Genomic DNA, 21,349 nt, shown 5'->3' with positions numbered 1-21,349 from the left:
TCCTTTTGAGTTCATAAGATGGCATCTTATGAACAACCTCTACCAAGTGGTCTACCTCACATTTCGTTGTATGCTTCACATTTCTGACCCCTCACAATGCTACAAACAAGAATTCTCCAGCAACAGCTGGTACTTCATTGGCATCAGACAGAAAAAGGCTGGCAAGATAAGATCATCTTTGCCAGCCACATAAACAAATCTTTGATGCAGCATGTGCACAGGCCCAACTTAGTCAAAAGGTAGGCATTTCATGAGCTTGTTCGCCAGGTGACCAAATCTTACCTGATTTGCGCTTTAGCCGTCACTAGCATCTGAGTATGACAACAGTCTCTTCTATTTCACCTCCAAACACAAAATGTTCACAAATCTGCCTCATCTTATTTCTGTTCCTCAACTTGCCCCGTCGCCCCTAGAACCCTGATGTTCAAATTGGAGGCACAAAAAGTTTCATAAACCACCTTTTAGCTATTTCAATCATACTGTTACCTGACAGATTGGCAATGGATCCACAGTGAAAAACTCTCTGACCAACTAGTTCAAGTGAAAACCATACTACTGGCTGCACCAACAATTCCATAAAAAAGATGCCAAAACCCTTTGATATAATCCTGAAATACTAGTCGTCAACACCTACTAACAGAATTAATACTGCCTGTCCCTGACTGCTGACTGGCCATTATCCTATGGAATTCAGGTGGTTTTAGGGTGTCCTCCTCTGCTCAGGCGTAGTTTGGAAGCGATGGGGGCCAAAGAGGGTGCATATTAGCCTTTGGAACTATCGCAAAGTGGTGTTCTACACAAACCAGGCACATTTAACAGTAAGCAATACAACATTTAAAGCATTCAATGCCTTCATCTTTCTGATTCTTATGTTCACCACTCACCTGATACCACTGCTCACTTTTTCCTAGCCTCAATTTACAAAGTATTGCAGGGACTCTTTGACACACCATTTTACTGTCCTCAGATGACTCATGCCACTGCTCAATTGAGTTTGCCTTGGATTTCTCCTTGAGGTATTTAAAGTTAGTGAGGGTCTCCACATGATTAGGTCTTCATCACTGTAGAGCCCGTAAAATAAGCAGGCTTTCAGAACAACTGGTTGAAGTACTTAATAAAATCTGTGGTATAGTTTTCTATTTTTAAAACTAAATCCAATACTCAATCCTGTTTTGAAGAGTGAAATGGATTATGTCCAGGAGCATACTGCTAGTATACCCCCTGGAATTATGCAAGGAAAAGTCGGTGTCCAAGATCCACATTTTCCACCCCCTTTGCACTCTAGCAACTTTTTGTATCTTACATTGCTGCACTAATGTCTACTTCAAAATTAAGGAAAACATGTTTCTTACTGCTGGGAGTTTCAGAGAGGTTCAGTGTTCCCACTCATGATGAGGGCCTGAGCGTTTGATTGTGCCTGATCTTTGCTTGATATGTGTGCCTTAACTGAGATGTTACTGATGTGTTCCTCCATCTATTTGTTTCTATTTATCTTCAAAATAATGTTCTTGCCTTTTCTGAACAGATGTGAAACATTCTAACGATTTCCTTGATCTTCTGGTGAGTGCGCTGCCACTTCTCTCCCCCTTCCCTCCATCAATGTGTTATTCTATACCTGATTCTAAGCCTGTCCTCACCGCCCTCTTCCTGTTCTTCTACAGCCACGTATTGCCTCATCTCTCCACACTTACCCTACATTGGCTACCCCCTCCTCTCTTCCCATGACGACTTAGAGGTTTATCATAATTTGTACTTAACAACGTATTGTGATTTCCCAGTACATTGCAACTAGCCCATTAGCCGCAACGACAGGAGGAATGCATATCTTAAATGCAGATGGAAACACGCTCGCCCTGGAGGCGGTCCTTCAGTGGTTACGAAACTCCGACTCCGTTTTGGATTCTCCTGCTGCCAAATTGTTCCCTGATCTCCTACACTGGTTGAAAGGTGAGGTAATGATAAGGGCAGCACATTATGATTGATTGGTTGGTGACTTTAATATCACACCGCAAATGTTATTGCTTCTTGAGACCCCATTAGTGTCACTGGGAAGGAATGCGCAATACTTATAGTAATAACTTTCAGATTTAAAATATGTGGGAAAGGGTTTGGAGATGTGTTAGTCGAGTTTTAAAATCATGCAAAATCCAAATTCTGATACTTTCTATTGGGCTAACAATGTATTAGGCTAAGATGGTAGTTCCATCAGCTTTAATCATATGGTAGTCGCACGATAAATGAGCAACAAAAAGAAAAAACCACATAGGTCCTCATCAGGAGTTGGGCGGAGCGATGAAAATACAGTGGTGACGCTAGTACTGCTGCATTACTACTCCGCCCAATCCTGAGTTTGGAGGAAAATCAGAGCATTCACCTCCAGCGCTGAGCTGGAGGTGCATGCACCGACTTTCCGCCCATGTTCTGCACAATCACTGTAGCGCAATTACCGCTGTGGTAATTGTGTCGAAAAAGCCCCATTGAGTCTGACGGACTCAAAAAAATGGGGACTTACCCCACCGCTGCAACTTGTGAACCGGCGCTAATTGCGTTGAGCAGTATCCTGGCGGATTTACAGCCGGGATGCCACCCAACTCCTGTCAGAGCCCATACAGAGCTGGAGATCACTTAATCCCTTGCCTTTTTTTCCATGTACAAGTGATCCTCAGCTTTGTGTCTGTTTTACTTTCTTTTTGTTGTTCATTTATCGTACGACAACTATATGCTTAAGAGGTCTCTGAGACCTCGAAAGCTTATGGAACTACCATCTTGGCATAATACTTTGGTAGTCCAATAAAAGGTATACAAACTTGGATTTTGCCTGAGATTTTAAATGGACACTTTTTGATGTTTTGGTCTCCCTTGTTATTATAACCCGGAGACTATTTGTCCATTCCTGACATTGGGAAATCTGTGGGCTTCATGAGCTGATAAGGCATTCAGATTTGTGTAACCTGCAGAGTGTCTTCACACCACAGTGCCAGATAGAGCTTTTATTGTGAAATGCTTATTTATTTATTTTATTTATTTTTGCATTTGTATAGCGCACATACAACCCAGAGGCATTGCTGGACTGTTATTTGTGTCAGTGCTAGTTACATAGAAGTTACATACATAAGAGGTTGCAAACATTTGAATATAAGGGCATATTAATTCAGAGATACAGAAGTGCAGTTTCAGAGGTATAGTTTCAGGGTTTGATTACGTTATGTCATCATTATGCTATGTTAGTGCAAGGAACTAAGAACCTTTCTCAGTACAAATATCTTGTGGTTGACACCCCTTCATTGTCTGAGTGATTTTCCAGGATAAGGTCCAATGTTGATAAGAACCCAAAGCCTTGAACTTCTTGTATAGAGCGAATGATGCTCTATAAGTGGAAGTTTGTTGGCCTTATTGAATTAATTTAATTTTTGGTATACCAAACATTTAAAAACGACCAATCATGCAACAATCCTCTCGCAAATACCTTGTAGTCACAATATTTTAATATTAACTCACAAAGCAATGTTGTAGGGGTTGTGACATGGCTCACTTATTAACTGTTTTCTGTTTTCCAGTCTTAGCGCCATACTATCCAGATAGGTTGTGGCAAACCAACATCCTCTCAGTAAGTATTTATTAATAGTTAATTAAATTGTATTGTATTCCCTTTTTGACCCAACACCTTCTATGGTCTGCCTTCTTCCCCATCCCTGTGTATGAGTTACTGTGTCCCACAATACACAGATGCTAATTTTTAATAAAAGGGCAAATTGCAGACAGGGAACCAGTAACGAGATAGGCGATGTTGAGTCCCCTGCATGCAATGTTTTACTTTCAGAAAAATTAAGTGTGAAAGGTAACACTAAATAGACACAAACACCTTTAATCTTTCTTTTAACGCTCCATTTGTATATAATCTACATACTGCATGCACATTAGTTTGCTGCCGGCATTTGCAGTGGATTCCCTGGACATCCCCTACTTTGAACAGGTGGTAAATGCAGCCGGATTCCCTAGGAATCCATTTGTTTTTAGCCAGTATCAAAATATTACGCTGGCACAAAACAGAGCGGTTTTGTGGGTGGAATGGGAGGTACGAAGAGGAAACCTTTTTCGCTCCCGTCTTCCTCTTCACCTGCAAAACATGTGTACACTTTTCCAGAGCAGTATGGCAAGGCACACTGCTTTATGCCATGGTTTTATGTCTTGCGTTACCACTCATTCACTTATAAAAATGACACCAGAGTGTTCTTAAAAGTACTCATGCCCAGTCTTTTGTTAACAATGTCCGGTGTCAACTTCCATGCCCTATTTTTAAACCTATTTTCACCTCTTCTGGCGTTACATCTCCCTTCCCATCTTTGTGGATAATGTTTCTTTCAATGCCTTCATTGAACAGCTTGTTGAGTGCCATGCCACCAAATATCTTGTTCACTCACTTGCTTTTTCTCTATCAATCTATCTCTCTACAAATATATATATATATATCTATTTGTATTTTGTATTTTTTGTGACGTATATAGCGCTTTACTATAATGAATGCATTGGCTATATGTCTGGCTATGTATTTTTTCTTTTTTATTGCTAAAAAACAGTACTAGTGATTGACAGTTCTTTATTCATAACAAACAGTTGCACATTGAACTCCAGATATCGAACTACACTTACCTGTTCCTGGCTATTGGGGTAGCATAAAGACGAAGGCAAAGAAGTAGTATATGTCGGGGGCCTGGGTATATGTATTGAAAGGTCATGCAGACGCTTCCTGCAACCTTAAAATTACCTGCAGTGGCTATGAAGCAATTAGCCCAGCGACAGAACCTTTCCGCTCCCATCTCCACTACCTATGCAGTATACTTCACTAAAAATTGTAGAATTATTGGCTTTAGATATACATTTTACAGGTTCAGCTAGTGCAACATACCAGATATCATGCCCCTGGTATACAGTTCCACCCTGCAATCCCGAGCACTAAACAGATAGAAAAGTATTTAAAATAATAAAGTAACTTCAACTAGGCTGGTCTCCAGATTTACTTCATGGAAATCATCACAGTGTTATAGGATCAATTGCAATTGTCATTCAAACTAATTTTGCTTGCCTTTAAGAATCTTGCTACTGTACTCTAAACACAGTAGAGTTTCTACTCTACTGTTTCTAGTAGAAACTTTAAACATTTGTATGCTATATTTGCTTCGCTCGAGAACATAGTTTAACTTAATGATATCATTTCAATATGAAGCATGTGTGTTAAAAACATTCATTTGTTTTCAGTATGAAGAAAGGTACGGTGCCAGAGAAAAGTCACTCTGTCTATATCATCGATTTTGATAAACACCTTCTATCTTACTCCCCTTTATGAGTGTGAGGTAGTGAATGCATTGGCTATGTGCAAGTCATTTAGATTTAGGCAATGGCTAGCTTTAATTGGCTTTTGCAGGTTTGAATTCAAAATAATGCTCTCAGGGATTTGTTTGCTCTGTTTTGAACCCAAGTGTGCCTTGTTCTCCTAACATGTGGGTGCAACTTTCTATGAATATGGGTGTGTGGCTTTCACTAAGCACGAGTTTGCTACTTTCCATCTATTTATATGTGCACTTGTCAAACAAGGTATGCATAGCTCTCAATAAGCCTGTCTGTGGTTGTCAGCCTACCTGAGTGTTTGGCTGAAGATATACTATTCCCCATTAAATGATACATGTCTAACTCCCTAACCCTGCGCCCTTTCACATTACACATGGGTCTGACTGGTTTTTAAGAATAGGGTGAATTCTCTACTAATTATTGTTTCCAAAATGTATTGATTATGATTAGACTCCCCCGGAATGCTTGGTGCTTGATATCACATGAGGCGATAGTGTTTCACATTGATACTATGGCTCACTGATTCCCTGTTTGAATGAGTCATGGGTCTATGTAGTAGTATTCAAATTTACAAAAACAGTCTTCATTTAAATGCCCAAAATGTAATCAGTTTGAAACTGTGCCTTTCAATACAACAAAATGGATCCGGTTTTTAAGGAAATAACGCACTTTATGTTTAATGTAGATGGAAGAACACAGGGCACTTGATATATACTGTACCTGTGTTCTTTTTTCTAAATCCATTCACCTAAACCCCCCGCCCTCTATTCCCAGATTTACCCTGGCCAGTCTGTAGGGACAATATGGAGTTATATTTGGGGTTTGTTTTACTAACTTTTTAAAAGTGGATTCTTCTTTTGGGACAATCCTCAGGGACTCCCTCAGTCTGGAATTATTGTCTCTGAAAAGGCATCTGGTTATCCGGAGCTCAATTTACAATGTGTGCGAGGGCTTCTCTTTCCAACCTGCCCTCTGTAAATCAGTCTCCAAAGGTTGCAGCTTTCCTCAGCTATCTAGTTGTTTCCAAGATCATTCCAGCTTCATCTCCCCATATTCTACTCTCTTAATGTCCTCTGTGCATGCAATCATATACTTTTGCTCCTCCTCTGTGTTGTCTAGGAGTGGTTTCTACCAGTCACATGACACACAGACACACAGGGAGGGGTGAATCCACTCCTGATATTAAGATGGCTGTTATGTTTTTCAGACCAAACTTGTGACGTGAAAGTGTGAAATTAATAAAATACAAATCATTGTAATCTAGATATCTCTGCACACCACTGAAGACGCACCATTGCTGTATGTTAAATATTTCAGGAGATAGGTGTTATTGCTATTTTTCCCATAATCTTTACGTGTTAACCTATGTAAAATTTACATGGTTCAGTATGTATAACTTCTATGCTATGTGTTTTTTGTTGATCTGCGCTCGCATCACAGATTTATGATTATTTTAAGATTACATTTGTGATTTATTGCACATTATATTTCTGTTTGTGTTGTAAGGATGAAGCTGCTGACATTATCCTACAGATGGCACTGTTGATACATGAGAAATTAGCTTGTTTCCACTTTACTGCATAGAAAGCTCAACACTCGTAATTGTGAATGCAATACAGTCACGTTTGTCTTGTTACTTCCTTCGACCAGACACCAGTTGAAACAGGATTTAAGCAGTGAAATCTTCTTTGAACATAATAACAAGCTTAGGTCATGATAAAACGTCTCATGGCTGAATTCCAAGAGTGGGAGAAACTAGAGTGAGTTGCATTCTCTGACAGTTTTTAGTTCCCCTTGACTACAATAGGAAAACAACCAGTCCTGTCTCCCTTTGGGTTTCAAGTCCTCCAGGATTACTCAAAGTAAAATAATTGAAAGGCAAAACAAAATGGACCATTAAATGGTACATTTTAGTAAGACCTTTTACATTATTTTATTTAAAATGAAACACGTTAAATACAATCACTGAAATGATATACAGTTTTCTATGCTTCACACGTATAATTTATATCCCTTATACTTGATTCTTGGGACCCAGGTCATTGCACATGGCTGCACACCAAGGATCCGGGTTCTATTCTTTTTAATGTGGCATAATTGCAGTTTGACTCTTGACCTGTCTTTCAGAACAGTCAAGCAGTGGTTGAATGGAATAAAATATATAATCCACACCATTGTCTTTTAAGGTGAAATCAGGCCTGGAAATTATTGCAATCCAAAGGTTACTTTCAACATATTCCAATGTTGTTGGGTGCATGCATTTGTTTATCCCTCTCATGATTCGACAAACATACCTTTGTCATAACAGCCAGCAAGATATTACAAGATTCTCTATTCTGGCCAGTTAGCAGCCTCATGTCATCTAAAGTCAGTAGAGTGCATGGTTGCGGTGCTTCACATTTATAACTCTTGCGGTTGCCAGCTTCTTTCGGATCGGATCAATACATTTGTAGGCAGGGTACTTTCCCTCCTATTATGAGTTTGGCTGTGTGGCCAGAAACTGTGGTAATGCAGTGGCATGTGGTAATGCAGTGGAAAAATGCTATATGTAATTCTGCCACCTTACTTCCAACAAATGGTCTTTTCGCAGAATTACCTCCAGTGAATTACCCCCGGTGGTAATTCTGCCAAAATCCCCATGGACTAACACCGCCATACTGCCACTGGCAATATTTCCACTGGACCAGGTGGCGGTTACGGTAAATAGGTTTGGTGGTATCTCAGCGGATTTACCACTGAGATATCACCAAACACATAATTAGGACAACCAGCCATTTTCCAGATTCTAGATTTCTGATTTTTGTTATCAGAGACAAGCATTACCCCCAACCTGTTTCCAACAACAATAAACAAGACATGATAAATGGCACTGCAATTAACTGCGCTCACCAACCTAAGAATTTCAGTTGGCTTTTCTTCCGCGTCTGCTCTGCCTATTCCTCTGAATTCCCGGTCGTGCCTATCAGTGGTCCCCACCAACGGAACCTACGCTTAAGGGGATCACTGAGAGCATCATCCGGTGACCCTTGAGTTTCACTTCAGGGCAAAGCATCAATCTTATCGTCGAAAATCAACCACAGACGACAGCCACCATACACAGGACAAAAGTAATCCAATGACAATATGATACTCAGCGCAGCAAACGGCCCTCTCTCCAGACACAGATTTTTTCATGCAGGATAGAACACATGCATTTCAATGGAAAGAGATGTTCAGCCGAGATCATCAAGCAACAATGTTTCAGGTGACTGTTCACTGTCCCAGCATACAAATCATAAGCAGAGGCTCTGTTCTCACTTTGGGGAAAGGCACTATCTACATGTCAGCAGAAGACATTTTACGATACATTGTAATTTCTGCTGTGCAAGCTACTTCTACAATTTCCACACGGTTTGGGGCGTACTGGCTCGCACTAGTGACAGTAGTGACTATTTATGTCTGCTAAAGCTGCCTTGCCTAGAAAGGCATCTTGTTAGAATAAGCTTAGGTATGCCAATAGGGAAACGCATCAGAAACGAGAACTGTGGATTCGAGCACTGTCAGGCATTAGACGGCATAGCCTTTTTGGTCAAGACATGCACATTAGAACATAAGGGCTACACAGCAATGGCAATAAGGCACTGTTAAACGTGGCAGTTAGACCTATTATAACCATAAAGACAGCAGAGTACCTGAGGAGCTCATTAAAAAATGTTACATTCTCAGTTCTCCTCCTGTTACTATAGGTGTACATTTAATCTTCATTTTAATATTTTTACATGTTATACAATAACTTATTTTAACGCTTATAATTATTATTTGATAATATTTTGTGCTTATAAGTTTATGGGTGAGTTAAGGTTACCATAATATTTGGTTTTAATATCTATTTTTGTAATTAATGGATAAAGTTAATTATGTTGTTAGCTAAACGTTATCAATTTGTAATGTTTGTAGAGTTTACGTTTTTTTGGTTTAACCTTAACTATTTTGTAATTTTCTTTTTAAATAATTCCAACCTTTTTTAGCTACTTGATTGTTTTTGATTTGTAATGTACATACTCCCTATATACATGTACATTTTGTATAAATGCTACATGTTCATTCTGAGTGTCTGTACTATACATAGTCTACGTGTTTATATGTATATATATATTGTATAAAGGCTGTACATTTATTTTTGAGTATTGTATAGAAGCTGCATGAAAGATGGAATTCATGGTAGGCATGCAACACATATATATAGAGCATGCCTCATAAGAGCGTGTGTTGTAGAAGCACATGTCATAGGAGGGAGTGCGTGTCATAGGAGGGCATGTGACAGCTGTGCGTGTCACAGGAGCACTTGTTGTAGGTGTGTTTGTTGTAGCAGTGTGTGGTGAGAGGGTGTCGTAGGAGCACGTGTTTTAGGATTACATGTCTTAGCATATTTTGTAGGAGCACTAAGCACTCGTTCTAACAGTGTGTCTCATAGGTGCATTTGTTTTAGGAGTGTGTGCTAAGAAGATGTGTTGTAGCGCTGTGTGTTTTAGGAGCGCATGTCTGTCAGGCTGAGAGGTCCTGTGTCCGCGGAAGCTGCTGAACCCCCGACAATCCCCCTGAAATGTAATTCCCAGAACTAGATTTCAATTCAGCTCTGCAAACTACACCCCAAAGGGAAAGGGGGAAGTGGATAACAAAACAACACCAGGCTGACTGCGTCAAGGCTAACCAAAGCTGAACCTGCAGAGGATATAAGGAAAGCAGATACAAATCCTTTTATTACTTACTTAACCTTAGGAGTGGGAAAGACTTTAAATCCTTTTTTAAAAAAAAAATATTTTATTGATTTTATATTTTAGAAAAACAAACAACACACAACACAATACAACTGTTAATTATTTACAGAAACACCAAAGAAAAAAAAGCCCCCCCCCGCCCCCCATCAAGCCAGAGCCGGCTCCCTTGTATCCTCAGTCGGGGCACTGTCAGGTGGAACATTGTCCGTAGGCTCATCTTCCGAATTCTCAGATTCGTCCAAGCCCTGTTGTGGGTTGGTCATAGAGGCCACCAATTGTCGCCAGGCCAGCAAGGGCCCTATCTCCTCCTCGCCCCCTCTAGTGACCGCTTCAAACCATACCACAGATTCAGCCTCTGCCCACCTCATAAGGTCCGCCCACCATAGTTCCACTCTCGGCCTGCTAGCCGATTTCCAGTTCATGGCAATCCTGCGTTTGGCCAGAACATATGCCAGGTCCCTCAGCTTGCTCAGGTGCCTAAAGTGTCTGGGCCTGGCGAAGATCCCAAGCATACACGACCAGGCAGATCCCACGTCCAACACCACTCCCCCACCTGCGAGCTTCATCTTGACCTCCTCCCAAAATCTATACACTTCCGGGCAGGCCCAAAACATATGTAGCAACCCAGCGTCCACCTCCCCACACCTGGGGCATTTTTGAGTGATCGAGCCTCCGAACCGTGCGATCTTCTGGGGAGTCAGGTAGGCCCTGTGAGTAATGTAGAACTGGAGTTGTTGGAGCCGTGCATTTCGGGACACCTTTTTATGATATCCCAGGACCCTCTTCCACTGACCCTCCGTCATGAGTCCACCTATCTCCTCCTCCCATTCATGCCTCAGTTGGGGCAACTCTTTCCCAGCCTTCGTTCTGAGGAGTTCGTATATCCGTGATATTTCATGCCCGCCCTCTGAGACATCATACATAGTTTCAAGGGTGGCATCAGGATCATCTGCCAGTGCCGTCTCCGGCCATCTCTCTCTTACTCGTTTTACTAGCCTGGCATAGGTGATGTACTGGCCTCTGTGCACCCCCGTCTCATCCTGCAACTTTTGAAAGTCCAGCGCCTCCCCCTCCCGCCATATGTCCCCGAGCATGGCCAGGCCCACCGGCTCCCAGTGCCTACGGACAGACTGAAACAGTTGGGAGTCGTTTTCGCACAGGGCCACCAGCGGGACCTGCCAAGATAGCGGTTCTGACTCCCCCATCAATTTCCATGTTCTGTGCCAGACCTCCCATCCCAACCTCAATAGCCGCCCTCTTCCCGTCAGTTTATTCCTTTGTAGCCACACCACCTCTCTCAGGAAGTATGGGGCCGCATCCTCACGCAGCAACCTAGATTCCACCGAATCTTCATCAGACAACCACCTGGCCACATACAACAGCTGCCCCGCCAGATAATATAGTTCGAAGTTGGGCAAGCCTATACCCCCCTTCTCGTACGAGTTCTGGAGCTTCCACAGGGCCACCCTATTCCTGGAGTTACCCCACACGAAGCCCCTACACATACTATGGAGTCGTACAAATAGGCTCGTAGGGATCACGAAGAAATGCAGGAGTCTGGGAAGGACCACCATTTTCAGCAAAGCCGCCCTCCCCATCATGGACCGGGGCAATCTGGACCAGAATGTCATACTGTTCCTGACCCCCTCTATGGCTCTCTCTGTGTTATGCTTGTGTACCGCCTCAGTCCGGTGGTAGATATTTACCCCCAGGTACCTAAACGTGTCAGTCCGCCATGGTATTGGCAACACTGGCAGCCTCTCCAGCGGGACGTCCCTGTACCCGCCCAGAGGGAACAGGCTAGACTTCCTGGGGTTCACTGATATGCCCGAGAGGACAGCGTAATGATCCAGTACTTCCAGTACGTACTGCAGGTTCTCCTCCGGGTAGCGTAAGTAAAGCAGCATATCATCCGCATAGAGAGATATTAAGTGGTTGCCGCTGGCGGTGTTAATGCCCACCTCTCCGTATTGTTGCCGCAGGCATATCGCCAGCGGCTCCAGCGCGAGTATATATAACATGGGTGACCAAGGGCATCCCTGCCTGGTCCCCCTGCTAAGTTGCCAGGCATCCGAGACTGTGGCCCCAGTCTTGACCCTCGCCACCGGGCTGCTATATAACAACTGGACCCATCTGATATACCCCGGACCCACGCCGTATCCTTGCAGGGCCGCTTTCAGCCAAGGCCATCTTACTGAGTCAAAGGCCTTGACCGCATCCAGCGACACTACCTCCATCTCGCCCGTGTCTTCCTTAGTATGGTCGATAACATGGTGCAGCCTCCTATGGTTATCACTGATATTCCTGCCTGGGACATATCCCGTTTGATCTGGGTGGATCAGCTTGCCAATCACCTTCTTCAACCTGTTGGCCAGCACCGCCGTGAGTATTTTGCTGTCCTGGTTTAGCATGGACAGAGGTCTGTAAGATCCACACTCAACCGCCGGCTTGCCTGGTTTCAGTAATGGGACAATCATGGCCTCACGGAGGGACAACGGGAGTTCACCCTGTTCGTATGCCTCGTTAAACAAGGCCAGCAGTGGCTGGAGCAGCTCCTGCACGTACACCTTGTAAAACTCACCAGGCAGTCCATCCGCTCCAGGTGCCTTACACGTGGGGAGGCCTCGGATCACCACCTCCAGCTCATCTGAAGTGATGGGGGCGTCCAGTTCCTCCCGCTCCAGGTCGTCTAGGGTGGGCAGACCAATGTCTTCCAGTGTGTTCAGGATGTCCTGGCTCCTGTCCTCCCCAGTGTCCTCATACAAACGTTTGTAGAACCTGAGGAATTCCTCGTTCACCCCATCCTGAGTGTTGCGAAGACAACCGTCCTCACCACGGATCTCATGAATAACCACTCGGGGGGACTCGCTCTTGTACAGCCAGGCCAGCAGTCTGCCTGGCTTGTCGCCCCCCGCGTGCAGCCGCTCGGTGTATTTCCTATGGTTCAATCTACATAGTCGATCCCAAAGAGCGCTGCACGCCACCTGAAGGTCCCTCATCCTAGTTTTGTCTACCTGAGTGGCGTTCTCGAGACGAGCCAGGCTCTCCAGTTCCCTTTCGGTGTCCTGAAGCTCCCTCCCGATACCCCCTTGAAGTCCCTTGGATTTAGAGATGGCCACTCCCCGCACCACCACCTTAAAGGCCTCCCACAGAGTTCCCGCAGAACGCACGCTACCCGTGTTTATCTCAAAATATTCCCCGATGGCAACCCTCAGGTCTTCCCGGAATCCCTCATCCTGCAGTGCCTCCGACCGGAGCCTCCATGTGGGGACCCGAGGCCTAGGGGGTTGGTGTCGCCACTCTACCACCAGGGGCGAATGGTCCGACAATACTCGAGCCTTGTATTCCGCCCCCACTATTTCGCCCGCTATCTCGGCGGTTCCAAACACATAATCCAATCTCGTATATGAATCGTATGGCGCCGCATAGTGCGAATACTGCCTCTCTGTGGGGTGGAGTTTCCTCCACACATCTACCAGTCCCAGGTCTCCTAGCAATGTCCTGAGCGCCTTGGCCGCCGGCGACATTTTCCCTTTGGTATCAGCGGACCGGTCGATTTTGGGATCTAAGACGCAATTGAAGTCCCCACCCCACACCATCGCACCCCCTACCAAGGGGCCAGGTTTGCCATAGAGGGATCTAAAGTAGGCTGCAGTATCATGATTGGGGGCATACAGGTTGAGGATGTGTACTTCCCTGTTCTCCAGGAGTCCTGTTGTCGCCACCATTCTACCCTCCGGGTCCACTATCGAGTCAAGCACCCGGAACGGCACGTGCGGCGCCACCCAGGTGATGACCCCTCTAGCATACGCCGAGTACGTGGCACCCACTACCTTGCCCTTCCACTTCCTCTTGACCACCTCCAATTTCTCCCTGGTGAGATGGGTCTCTTGTAGCAGGGCTATGTCTATCCGCATCCTCTTCAGGTATAGCATTACCTTGTTCCGCTTGAGGTAACTATTGAGGCCTCGGACATTCCAGGTAACTATGCGAAGACTATCCGATGCCATCGGTTTGGTCTGTATTCAGCCCCGCCCTCCCCACAATACCCACTTGGTCTAACTCTCCGCCGGCTCTTCCGCCCTTGATCCCCATCCCCCTCCCTGTTTCCCAACTACAAACCACAGCAAACAACCCGTCCCACCCCAACAAAAGCCCAGCTCCATCCCTGGATCTCAGGCCCACCCGCGTCTGGACTTATCCCGTATTCAAGGAGTAGGACCCCGCGGGGCGTCGCCGATCTAACAGCGACCTAACTAACTAGATATGTTACTACTGGGGACAAAGGAAGCCTCTAGGAGCTCCCAACCAAGTAACCACGGGTAGGCAGGCCCAATGGGCCAGCCAGTCAACACCACATCATACGCATCATATACCGTATAAATGACTATATTCAAGTCCCAATGTCTCGGCCCCATTGCCCTAGGCGACCCAGCCGTAAGCTACTTATCTTCCGTAGTCTCTGCCTGGATGCTCGATTCTTGAGGACTGCCCAGCGCGTCTAGCCAGTCCATCGCTTCAGTTGGTGTTTCAAAGAACAGGGATCTGTTTCTGTAGAAAACTTTCAATTTGGCCGGGTAGAGTAGCATATAGCGATGGCCAGCTTCACAAAGTCTCCTTTTCACCGCCCCGAAGTGCATCCGACTCTGCTGTACTTGTAGCGTGTAGTCAGGGTAAGCCGTGATCTTGGCCGATCCTCTGTCAATCGTTCCCCCTTTTCGAAAGAATTCAAGAATCCTTTCGCGATCTCGGTAGTTCAGAATTTTCGCGATCACCGGCCGCGGGGGGGCCCCAGGAGGCGGCCTCCTGGTTAGGGCCCTATGCGCTCTCTCGACTGCAAACCCCTGGGTCAGTACCCCGCCGGTGATCTCCTGCAAAAACATGGATTCCACAAATTCCGTGGGATCTGGCCCTTCCGTTCCTTCAGGTAGGCCCACGATGCGAATATTGTTGCGCCTGGCACGTCCCTCCGCCTGCTCCGCTCTGTCCTCCAGGTTGCCCACCCGTTGCCCAAGGGCGTGTAGTTCCTTTTTATGAGCAGCGCAGTCTGCCGTGTTCGTGGCCGTCTCCTTCTCGATGGTCCCCGTGCGCTCCGAGATCGCCCTCACATCCAGTCTAAGCAGATTCACCTCCTCCTGGACGGCACCGATCTTAAGGTTTAAGCCTTCCTGTAGCTCTTTCATGGCGAGGCCCAACTTGGTCTCCCATGACACCTTTAAGTCCGCAATCGCCGCCAGCACCTCCTGTATCGTGCCCGGTGACTCCGCGGCCGTCACGGGGGTCTCTTTGTTCTTGCCTCCTTCCGCCCCTGAGGGGGACTTAGCATAAGCCTCCATCGTGGGCTGTTTGGCCTTGGGTTTCACACCTCTCGTGGCCATGTTGTTGTATGAGTCGGGCGGGGGCACCGAGGGGGAGTCACACCACCACACAGTGCTCAAAGCCTGGCCCGCCACACCATGGGGCATCCAACACGCCCGGAGCACCCCAACCACCGGGCCCACGGTCCCGACGTCACAGCTACATCCGTTCGGCTCTCCAGCTCGCTGGGCCACCGTGCGTCCTAGGCAGCGCTCACGTGTTTTTGTCTCCAAGCAAAGGGACCCAAGGGTCCTGCACTCGTGATCACGATCCTCGGTGTTCGCAGCGTGTCGCCGCCATTTTGTCTTGTCCGCCTGCTCAGGGATCTCTGCTCTGTAGATGTCTGAGCAGCACTTGTACGCATTTCCTTTCTCAGGTGCCGCTGTATTGACAAGCCGGCTGCTCACAAAAGTGCTTTTAAAAGCAGAAGACCCACAGTGTTTAAAGCCCTGACGATGGACGGAAGTCCGAAATGCATAGGATATAATTTTGAAACACTGAGTGGTCAGGAATAAATAAGGAGACTGAAAATCATAATTGGAAATGTGGATCAATGATTTCAATGATTTCATGTATAATCATAAAAGAAACAACTGAATACAATTTTATACTACTTCGAACATAGTTGGAAACCCGAATAGGGGAGTGTGAGAGAGCTCATCCTGAGATGGAAACTGTCCATTTCTTCTTTTTTGTAGATGTTCTGATTACCCAGTGCCTAGGGTATAGGATGAGCTCCCAGACATAAATAAAGAAAAAAACGAACGACACTATTGAATTATTATAAAAATAAAGCGGTGCCCACCCTACCTCACAATAACTCAAAATTTACCGAGCAGATTTTTAATAAAAGGGTTGGCGTGCACCAATTCCTGTTGAAATTCAGCACATGGCAAAACAATTGTGTAAATCGAACCAGTCAATTTTTAGATATTTAGGCTAACATTTTTTTTCTTTTTTCCCTATGGGAAACCCCCCTGGTAAAAGCTGCTCAAAATGTGATCAAAGTAAACATTTTTCAAACTATGAAACCGTTAATTTACAATTCTGAAATTGTGCATACCTCGAAATATTAGTGAAGAATATTTGTACATTTTTTTGCATTTTATTTGTTGCAAGGGTTCAAAGTTATTTATAAAAATATAGAAATGATTTCCTGAAACTCCATAGTGCCTGAGGCATGGCATGCACCCATACTGTCAGGGGCATGGTCAAAGGTCCCGAAGGTCAAGGACATTTATGCCTGTGTGTATAGGTATATATATATGTATATACATTTGTTTTATTTTATTTGTATTTTATTGCTTAAAGTGCAGCACTAGCTTGAGAGCAGCAGAGCACTGTACAGGGATTGGGAATCCAGTGTTTGGGCTGGCATCTTATAACAGTAGGTCGCTACTGTGAATTGTGGTCTATATGTAGGTCTGTGCCTTCATTGGGATTAATCCTTGGTCAGGTGTTGTAAAAAAAACATGTTTGGTGCATTCCAAAATTATATCGGGATTGAGTTCCAGGGGATGGGTGCGTGATGGATTGTTTGTGTGTCCTCACATTGCCAACGTGTTGTGATTCGAGACGGTTGGCCGGTTTGCTGCATAAGGAGCGTGTGCCACCAGATATGTGGAGTTTAGCTGCAGTATGCTGATGTGCGACTTGTTACTCTTTTGTAGATGGTACATGTAGTCATTAAAAGTATCCTGGCCGAGAGGGGAAGCCAATGCAATTCACCTAGGATAGCTGTATGATTCAGTCACATATCTGAAATAAGAAGTCCTGCAATGTGGTGGACAGTTTTTAGGGAAGCCTTGTCAGTAGGGCATTTCCCCAATTGATGAATGAGCCCACAAGGGCCTGCACCAGGGTGCAGAAGTCCTGTGGGCGGATGATATCTATCATTTCAGTTTGCTTGTACCAAGGATAATATAAAAAGTGTTGATACCAAAGAGACAATAGGATTATACTTAATTGGGCTACACACGTCTAAAATTAGCCTAACTAAGGTATCATCCTGTTTTATTTTTTAGGATCAATGCTATATATGTCATACTATATAATAAAAGGCCAGATGTATGTTTATCCAAAGCCATCATGTGGTCACTCCACCGGTTACCACCAATAGAGGCAGCTGTTGCCTTACACATACAATATGAAGACTTCAAGTTCATCTTCCAGGCAAACAAAATGTGTATTCCACTGCTAGAGGGAGCTGTTGCCTTACACACACAATAATAAGACTTCAAGTTCATCTTCCAGGCGTACAAAATGTGTATTTCAGCAAACATGTGTATTCCAACAACAAAAATGTGAATTTCAATAAGGATAACAATCAATTAGCTGCAAAAAAGCCCAAGATAGGGATACCACTTTAACAGCATACTTCAAGTTGCATGAAGAGAACATTGCTGCACATGAATTGTATTACTCTGACAACCCTCGGCATTATGCATTTGAGTCCAAAGCCCATAAGTGGAATCCAAAACAATGAGGAGCACATACAACAATTGGCTGTATCTACTATGTTGATGTCATGATGCCTACCCCCGGAGCACCAGGCCAGGCCCAGCATCCCGGGTAAAAGCCCAGCGGCCCTTTATAGGGGCTCTTTGCACTCTGTCCTGGCGCCGTTGGCGCCAGGCTCATGTTGGACATCAGTCCTGGCGCCATAGGCGCCAGGCTCATAAGGGGAAGTGTTTGGTGCACTTACCTGAAGCAGACCATGCTGCACACTCACCTGATGCAGACCATGCTGCATGAAGAACCAAGCCAAATGAGGCCTAGGAGGGACTATTTTTCTGAAGGAACTATTTTGTTACTTGGGTGGGGCTGTGGAAGAATACTCACCTGGAACTTCTTCCGAGGCTATTTAAGCCACGCCCGGACAGCCACACGTGCTTCCCGTTGTTCTGCATCCCAGCAGCTGAACGCTCACCGTGTTTGCTCCTGCACCTGGACTCCAGCCACGCCCGCCTCGAACCTGGAACACCTGTAAGGGAATAAGAGAAGAGAAAGGTGAATACCAAGAACTTATTCAACCTTCTTACCTGCATACGGAATCTTCACGCCAGCATTCCTGAAGGAAGACTTCCATTTAAAAGCACTGCGTTGCTCGCTGCAGCGCCGCGCTTCACTCACCTGTTCCCGAGACGCCGCCCGGCTCCATCGCGGCTCTCAGCACCGGTCGCCACATCTCTGCACCTAGGGGAGAGAAGAAGAGACAAAAGGTGAGCAAGGGAACACAAGAGGAAAGCCGAATTTTCAGCCATATTACTTAGCGGCTTTTCTTGGTGAACCATTCCACATCTCGGGTCGGCGCCGCATCTTTGGCAGGTACCACACCCCGGCCCCTATGGGGAAAGGACAAAAGACATTACTGGGGAATTATAAAGACATTTAGAGGGGTCGCCCTCATCACTAACTCACCTGATTTTACCACCGACAATTTAACCCCTCAACGCATCGCCTTTGTTCTGCACCTGAAATAAAGGACAGAAAAAACAACATAAAAGGAGGCTCACACTTGAACTTTTGCATCTTCATACTTACGGCGTATCGCTCAGAAAAGTCAAGTGGATTTGCCAGCGCCATTCTGAAAACCAGTGAAGTAACTGGACGAACGCGCGCCCCTGCACCAGAAGCAGGATGGAGAGTTCATCCTTCCAAACCATAAGGTGAGCTTAAAACGGGGGTTTTGTAGGAAGTCAGAGAAGAACGAAGGGGGAAAGGAGGGAGCAAGCACACTATTCAACAAGACAGTTAATCCACTTTCTCATCTGCAGAAGGATATTCCTACGGGCCAGACAAGCAAGATTTGGGGGTCCTGTTCAATCGGTGGTCCGAATTCTGCGCATCACGCTTGAAGAGGCCACAGCAACCCAGACCAGACCAGCGCCTCCGTGGGAGCCAGGTGAGCGTTACAGTTGAACTTTCAACGGATTCTGAGAGATTTTGTTTGAGGTTACTGCTCCTCCACATAAAAGGAGCAAGATCCTTTACAGTTATTTTTTCTATTAACATAAATTACATGAAAATACACCACATAATATATTTACAATCTGAAAATGTCTTCCTTTACGCACATTAGCCCACGTATACTGGCTTTTCCACTATTATATGTATATTCTTGGTGACCTTGTATTTATCGTTAAATTGGCTTTACCATAGAAAGAACACTTTTTGGGCGGCTTATCATTTTGGTGCCTTCCAATGAATCCATATGAAACTTTGCAAAGAAATAGAGACCCGACTCTGCATTTTTGTGCAATGTTTGGTGCAGCTTCGTCAAGGGGCAGCACAGTTGTATGGGGGGTCATAAACCTTTCAAAATCCAGATAGATTTGAATGGGCAGAAAAAAGGAAAGTTTGTCTCCTGGCTATCTTGCTCCAGTAGGTGAAATGATCGTTCTAACACTTTGGTTAATGCGATACAAGATTCGCTTTTATTAATGATAGTATTGAATTGTTTCTTAATATTACATCAGATAAGCGTTAACTACACTCAAAGGCAAGGTGCGCCTTGTTTGTCAGCTGACACGTGTTTCGACCCGTGGGTCTTTATCAAGGCTATTGTCAAAAGCTCTTGAGCCCCCTGTGGGGTCCTGGTCCTTGAGATTGGTGCTGTCCTGTTGACAGCCGTGGCTCCTGTTGGGCCCTGCTGCTGCTTGTATCCTAGGTCCGTGTGGCTCCTAGATTTGAATGGGAACACAATTTTCCTGGGTTTACAGCCGATACCGCTGAATGGATTTGCACCAAGCTTGCACGGGGAATGGTGGCCTTGTCCCAAAAGCATGCTATGAAAAATATGGTGTTAATTCGTCGAGTAGGTTTTTTAGAAAATGCCCAAAACGTAGATAAAAAAAATATTAGTGTTATCTCTGTTCAGTACCGTGGAGTCACTTCTTGATTTGGTGTCCGTTGATGCTGCTACACCAATCAGGAAGACGTGTAACTTTTGCCAAGATCGCATAAAAGTAGTAATTGGTCAATTGAGAAACGTGAGGTGCGTTAACACTTTAGAAACAGACGGCATGTTGGATTAGCGAACTGCACACATAGTACGTGAATGTTGCGGTAAAAAAATATTAACATACACGACATTACACTTGCCTTAGAAATTAAAGGATATCTGTGGAGGAGAGGAGTGGTAAGTATGCAGTGGAATATGTGCAGAAAAGGCTGTCACAAACATCTCGATGTTCGGGGGCATTTCTGGGTGTCTACAATCTTGACAAAGATTCGAGTACATTCATGCATATATATGTACTTATATACAATTCAGGGACAGAAAAGAAAGGCTTTTGGACATAACTTTGATACCGTTTGACGAATCCATATGGAACTTTGTGAGAACGGTATAGACCTGATTTTGACTATTTATGCTAAATGTGGTACAGTTTCATCAAACAGGGACAAAGTTGTAATGGGTTCAGCATAAGTGAAGAGCAGATTTCGGCTGGCTTATAACTTTGGCGCTGTTTGACGAATTTATTCCAAACATTGCAAAAACAATATAGGCCTGGCTCTGAATATTTTTGTAAAGTTTGGTGCAGTTTCGTCAAAGGGATAAAGTTGCATGGGGGTCCAAATATGTTCAAACTGATAGACTTGAATGTCAAAACAATTTGCTTGCAGCTACAGCCCTAACCAAATGCTGAATTTGCACCAAACCTGCTTGAGGATCTTTAGCTAGGTCCTGGAATTGTGCTTTTGCTAATTTGGTATTAATCCATCCAGTGATTTCTTTTTTTTAAAGTGCCAATAGTGATATAATTTACCATTCCTCAAACAATCTGGCCACTGGCCATGTCCACGAGGGACTGGCTGTGCGGTTAGGGCCTGACTTGTGAAGGGGATCAGAAGAGATTACTTTCTTCCATTTTAAGAGTTTTACT

General features: G+C 44.8%; 1 protein-coding gene across 1 annotated transcript in view; it reads left to right on the top strand.

The window, feature by feature from the left end:
* LOC138526013 (uncharacterized) overlaps positions 1-21,349 on the top strand; it is an 805,753-nt gene that overhangs the window by 279,758 nt on the left and 504,646 nt on the right. The window contains exons 12-14 of the mRNA XM_069636306.1: positions 1,526-1,560; positions 1,779-1,947; positions 3,558-3,607. Coding sequence (XP_069492407.1) covers positions 1,526-1,560; positions 1,779-1,947; positions 3,558-3,607 — 254 coding nt within the window. The remainder of the gene's footprint in view (positions 1-1,525; positions 1,561-1,778; positions 1,948-3,557; positions 3,608-21,349) is intronic.

This window comes from Ambystoma mexicanum, chromosome 7p, assembly GCF_040938575.1.
Source record: "Ambystoma mexicanum isolate Mex_15411 chromosome 7p, UKY_AmexF1_1, whole genome shotgun sequence".
Lineage (NCBI taxonomy): Eukaryota > Metazoa > Chordata > Amphibia > Caudata > Ambystomatidae > Ambystoma > Ambystoma mexicanum.
The sequence above is the reverse complement of the archived record's forward strand: the minus strand, read 5'-3'. Positions and strand labels throughout refer to the sequence as shown.